The sequence below is a fragment of the Hippocampus guttulatus genome, chromosome 16 (assembly GCF_054856545.1).
Source record: "Hippocampus guttulatus isolate MCC_2025c chromosome 16, RoL_Hgut_1.0, whole genome shotgun sequence".
Classification (NCBI taxonomy): Eukaryota; Metazoa; Chordata; class Actinopteri; order Syngnathiformes; family Syngnathidae; genus Hippocampus; species Hippocampus guttulatus.
The window spans coordinates 10,383,150-10,389,668 of NC_141276.1; the positions used below are offsets into that span (position 1 = coordinate 10,383,150).

Consider the following 6,519-nt stretch of genomic DNA (forward strand, 5'->3'; position numbering starts at 1 on the left):
CTGTGACATTCACTGTGTGCCATTTGTTTTGAGATACGAACGATTATCTGTCGTTTCATCTCAAAAATCTTTCAAACGTGTTAACGGTTCGTTGAGCACACTGGCCAACGGCAGAACCCAGGGTTCTTTTACGTTTTTGGTCATTTTTTATATCCATCCGCGTTCTGTTATATAGCAGCTAGCCGGCGCTAAGCTAAGAGAACCGATCTCTTGATTTTTTTTTTTTTTTTTTAATCAATTGAAGATGAAGGGTGACTGAATGTCATCAGTCATAACTGATCGGCACTTTTTAGAGCTTAGCGGGCTAACGTTGCACATTATGTCGAGGTCACTTCCATTGGCCAGTGACGTCATTTTGACGGGCTGTTGACATCATCGTCCAATTTTCAGTTGGGTCTTTTTTTTTTCTTCGAAAATATTTGAATGAAACAGAAATACACTTTTTTTTCTTAAATATAAATGTATGTATGTGTGTGTAGCATCTGATATTTTAGAAAATTATCGTCTCCAAAAAAAGTTCCCTCCTAAATATCAAGACAAGTTCCCCTTCAAAAAACAAAATTAAATACTTTTACCTCCACACATTCTGACATTGATCCTCAAAATTTCAATTTTTTAAAATCAAATATCTTGAAATTTGATGAAAAAAATACCCCGTGTGTGGTGTGTGCAGTAAATACGAAACGTCTGGAAGAGGAAGCAGCGCTCGGCACGGTTGGACGTCGCAGACAAGAGGAGGCGGAGCAACTTTTGCGTAAGGACGGGAGGGAGGCGAACAAACCGGCGGCGGTATCGACGGCCACCTCCCCCACCCACCACGGACCGACCGTCTCTTCCGAGGCGGCCGGCCGGCCGGCCAGGAAGAAACAGACAAAGAAAAGCGTTTGGATGAGTGGCGTCCCGTTACTGAAAAACATTTTATTTTTCTATACTTTTGTCACGTGTGTGTATAAAGGCGTATAATATATATATATGTACAAATATGTCTTTTTATGTTTTGCGGGGGAGTTCAGAACAGGCGGCCGGATGCGGCGGAGGAGGGAGAACCTGCGCCTCCTCTTCTCTTCCTCCTCCACCACCTCCTTTAATTCCTTCTTCCCCGTGGACGCTGTCGTGATGTCACTTCCTGTCGGCAGCACCCACCCCCATACACCCTCCCCTTTGGTTTACAGCACTCCCGGGTGGCGGAAGTTCATCAAAGACTGGAAAATCGGTCTTCGGCGAGTCGGGAGGTTGGCGGACATATGTCGAGACTTCCAAGAGGACATCTCCACTGGCGGCGTCCATCTGACGAGGGCAAAATTAAGCCAGAGGTTGCGTCCACACGTACGCGCAGAAATTAGACCAAGCGCTCATTTTTACACCCTTTCCTACACACGCAATTATTTTATTTTTTTTGCCTTAAAAAAGTCTACATTAATTCGCATTTGTTACTTTTTTTCGAGAATTTTTTCAACAATTTTTATTCTAAATAAATCAAAAATAAAGTGAAAGAGTGAGTTTTTCGTACAATAAATGTTAAGTAATTGTCGTGAGTAATTATTTAATTTTGGTGGGTTAAGTGGGTTAATCGTAAGAAATACGATTTTCTTTAAAAAAAAAGTATTATTTTTTTAATACAGATTTAGTCTTGGAAAAAAATTAAAATTTTTATTTTATTTTTTTTATTTTTGGTCAAGGATATAAGATTTGTCAAACTCCTGAAATTTATTTTATTGGGGATTTTTTTTTCCTTTTCTTGAAGCTACACAACTTTTTTTTTTGTCTTGAATGACTACAGTTTATTTGCTTAATATTACAAAAAAATGCTTTAATTCACAGAGAAAAAAATTCCTGTTCTAAAAATTTTGCTAAATACTTAAGATTTTTTTCTGAAAAAAGTTTTTTTTGTTTATTAAATGAAACTACAACTCTATTATAAAATAATTGTTTAAAAAAAGTTTATTTCTCGAAAGAAACTTTTTTTCAAGATTTTTACTTTTCAGAAAAAAAATCTTGACAAAGTTGAATTTTTGGGGTGAAAACTACTCTTTTTAAAAAATCTCTAAGATATACAACTTTGTTTATAAAAACATCTATACAGGTGTCATTTCTCAAAAATATGCAAATTTACTAACTACATCTTTTTTCCTTTGGAAAAAAAAATACAATTTTTACCCTGAATTTCTTTTCTAACCAGTGTACTCCTGGTGTGTGTAATTTGACTTTTTGTTTGTTTATTTGTTTTGTTTGGGTTTTTTTTTTTTTTGAAGCTCTAAAGATTTGTGGCATGTAAAATTATTGGACGCGTACATGTGGACGTAGCCCCCGCCAGTGGCGATTTGCGTGCTTATGATTAGTGTTTTTCGGGGGGTCTTAAGTTGTTTTGTTTTTTTTTGCAGCGGATGAACTTTGCCCCATTTATACGAGGGGTGGCCGTCAGACGTGTGCAAACAGGAGAATGTCGGTTGCGTTCTTTGAATGTACTCTTTCTTCTCTGCGTGGATTCTTTCTGTTGCTGTACATAAATATATAGACATATCTATTCTATGGGCTGTGCTGATGTCAGGGAGTAGAGGGGGTGGCCACACGAGCCCCCTTTAGATTTCAGTCCTCGCCCCCCCCCCTCCACTAAATATGCCCCTGATATTTACTGTAACATGTGATCATGTGTTATATGATTGAATGTGTGATGGTGATTGTGTGCCCCAGTCCCTCCTCGTACTTCACCCCACCCCCTTCCCCCCACATCCCCTGCCTCCTCCTCTCTTTACACAGTCATTGACTTCACCTCCTTTTGGAATTAATTCCGTCCAATTTATGGCTTCTCCCATCCGTCCTTTGTGGGATTTGAACGCGCGGCCTCGGAGCTCTTTGATCATGAGCCAGTGGGAGGAAGTGCTCGCTTCTGCTAATGCTAGTCCACGGGCGTTTTACAGTTCGGGGGGGATCTGTCAGCCGATGGGGGGAAGCAGAGTCGAGATAACCAGCTCAGGGCGGACTCACACTAGGCTGTTCCAACCAGGCTTCAGGCCACTTGAAGCCCCAAGACCAGAACCTTTTTGAGAATTATTCATCACACCCAATACCTTATATGGAAATCAACATGGAAACTACTACAAATTATCCACAAGCGGGGGGAGCCCATCCCCATCCCCATCCCCATCCCCATCTTGCTTAGAAACGTGCAGTGTATGTATTATCATGAGGAATTCACTACTCCCATTTACCAGATGTTCATCATAACTAGCATCTTGCAAAACAGAAAATTAACACAAGGACAAATAGTCCCAGGCAATCTCAGTACGTGTCATGATTAATGCCATGGCTACTCCCGTCATCTTGCAAAATAGAAATCAACAGAATGACTGGAAATTATCCACGCCGCGCTTGTTCGAACGCAATTTTGGTGTGGTGATTAATGCAAAGATTCCTTCAAACACCCCCAACCATGTCTGCCTATTTTGAATCCACTGTTCATCATAACCGCCCCCCCCTCCCCCTTTGCCTTGCACAATAGAAATCACCAAAGACGAATGGAAATAATCCATCGTCGGAAGATAATCGGACGTGTGTCACAACAAATGCACCCGCTCCGCTTGCCAGTTACTCATTACAACCACCACTTTGCCCAGTCAAAATAATCCACAAAGCAAATGACTGGTTGGCCTAGTGTGAGTGCGCCATAGCGATATCTTCAAGAGGCTTCCTAGGGGCCGCATGCTCAACTTCCCATTCAGCAAAATCACCCATCGTTTCACTCAATTGGTTTCCTTTGGTCAAACAAATCAGGGCTCCTCCCCCCGTTGACGTTTCCTATACAGTACAAAGACTTCCAATCTCATCGTGACGTCCAATCGCATGACGGACGGGGCAGGAGATGAACAACTGTCGGCGTCGTGCGCCGCCTCCGCCGATGATCTATGCACTACCCTCAGTCACCACACGATGTCACTCATGCGCACACATTAGCGAGACTGTTAGCAACTGATACAAAATGTACCCGTGTTGTTGTTTTTGTTTTCGGGAAGAAAAAAAAAAGGCCAAATGACAACTCCTGATCAAATAGTTTTTTTAAAAATGAGAAACTCTGCGTATGCGAGCCTAGCCTGGTGGTTCACGTAGCAGATGGTTGTCTTAAATACAAACAAAAAAAATGTACTTTAGAGTGTAAATGTTGGTGCTTTTTAGAGAGACGAAAATGACTATTATTGTAGAGCATAAGCATTTAAATGTTCCGTTTTCTGGCAGCGAATCGGAGTCTCTTTTGATTGGTTAGCCTTTGATTGGCGTCGAAGGGAAGATTTCTTGATCTAGCCGCGTATTCCATGCATGGCTTCGCACTGTTGGATCGTTTTCCCATTGCAGGTGGTAAAGCAGCTTTAAAAAAAAAAAAAAAATTTAACCACTTGCAACCGCACCTGAAATGCAAATGTAACCATTAACAAAACATAACTTAGCATAGATGGATGTTCACCCAAGCATGTACAGTTTTATGGCAGAAAGTCGATTCATCTATTTTACACTGGTCAGCCTCTGACGGGTATATTTTAAAAGTAAAACAGCTTTAATTCTTTTTTTTTAACCACTTACGTAGCGTCTGAAGCCTTGATTTCCATGTTAGCCATTAGCATAGCATAGCTGTATATTTTCACATCTGCAGTAAACTTAACATATTATGACAGGAACTCTATCAGTTGTTTCCATTGTCCAGCTTTTGAATGTACTGTACATAGACGTAGTAGAAATGTACGGATGTTGGCTTCCTTACTGTTGTGTAGATATATTCATTTGAGGTGGTAAAGCAGCTTTAATTCTTTCGGGTTTTTTTCACCAATTTCGTAGCCTCTTAAACCCTGAAATCCAAATGCTAGCCATTAGCATTGCATCGATTAATATTTTTGCATCTGCTTTAAATCATCAGTATTTCTCACCACTCACTAAAAGTGTCTAAATGTCCCTTTTTATGGCAAAGAAATCCAGTCTGTTCTCATTTTATAGCCATTGCTTGATATAAAAGTAAAGTGTGTGTGTGTGTGTGTGTGTGTGTGTGTGTGTGCGTGTGTGTGTGTGTAATATATATATATATATATATATATATATATATTCTTTTTTTTTTTACGTTGTCAAAATCTTATCCATTAGCATATTTTCACATCAGCCAAATACACAAGTATTTTATAGATTTGATTTTATTGGCTCGGCGCACCATTTTATGTCGGGAAATTAAATATCAATCAGTTGTTTTCATTGTTTAGCCTCTGCCTGCTAAAAAAGTGAACCGATGCCGTCTTTGTACTATTTGTAAACTTTAATTCTTGTTTTGTTGGTTACCAATTACGTAGCTTCTTCAGCACTGAAATCCAAATCTTAGCCATTAGCATAGCATAGCTGTACATATTCACAAATTGTCGGTAAAGTTTTATGCATCGTACCCCTCACTAAATATATACTTTGTGTCAGAAAATGTATTGGTCTGATTTCCGTGGTTAGCCTTTGACTAGTCTTCAAGGGGGGAAAAAATCATCTTCCAGGGCTTAAGAGGGTAAATCGCCAATTCCTTTGAGGCGTTGCAGCAACCCTGCTGTTTGTTTACATGGTAACGGCTGTACATAATGACAATGACTGGTCTTCCACTCCTTTTGTAGCCACGTGCGAAATGAGCTAGCAACGCTTGACGCGCACGACGACAACGCGGCGGTTGTTCCTCTCCGCTCCACCAGGTGGCACCCCACCAGGTACCATTCCCAAAATGATCGCCACCAAGCACCCCCAAAACCACCACCCAGTATGTGTGCCCCCACGCCCCGACCCGCACTTTGTACTCCTGCTGTTCTGTATATATCCCCCACCCCACCTCATCCTATCACAAGAAAAAAAAAAACTTCCTCCTCCAGAAATGTGTATTTTGTTCAAAAAAAAAACCCTGCAAATTTATTTATAAGGATTTTTTAAAGACTTTATCGCTTTCTGCGTTTTGTAAATGTTCAAGGAAAAAAGATGTTTTAAAAATGTTAAATGGCTATACTGAAAGGTTGAAAAAAAATGTCTCCTCCCTTCGTCCCTTCCCCCGTATTTCTTCTTCTTGTGTTTTTGTTTCTTTCTCTTTCTGTATGCTTCTCTTTCCGTGCTTCAGATGAAGAGTTCTATTTATTATGACATTAACGTTATCATAATTATGAGTAATTATTAATATCATCATCATCATCATCATGAATAAACTTGTCTACTTCAAGGCGGCGTCTGCTGCTGTCTGTCATGTAAGCGCTATAGCGGTAGCATCTCTTGCTAACTCCATATCTTTGCTCTTCCGTGTTAGCGGTTATCATCCTGCTAAAAATATACAGTATTTATTTTCAAGGTTCCCACATGAACCAAACACCCAAATTCACCCAAGTAGCATACAGTGAAAAGTTAGTCTGAGAAATTAGCACCCAACATCAATTTCAGCGCTGGGCATGAATTTGGGTGGACGTGTGTTGCAACATTGTAACACTCGAACTTTGAACAGGGAATCAGCTATTTTGATTTGAAGTGGCC

At 40.2% G+C, this 6,519-nt stretch overlaps 1 protein-coding gene across 1 annotated transcript in view; it reads left to right on the forward strand.

The window, feature by feature from the left end:
* Positions 1-6,214, forward strand: part of LOC147193054 (RNA binding protein fox-1 homolog 3-like) — a 315,236-nt gene extending 309,022 nt beyond the window's left edge. Inside the window, exon 14 of the mRNA XM_086132033.1 lies at positions 674-6,214. Within this exon, the coding sequence (XP_085988159.1) occupies positions 674-676 (3 nt within the window). The 3' untranslated portion in view covers positions 677-6,214. The remainder of the gene's footprint in view (positions 1-673) is intronic.
* The last annotated feature ends 305 nt before the right edge of the window (positions 6,215-6,519 follow it).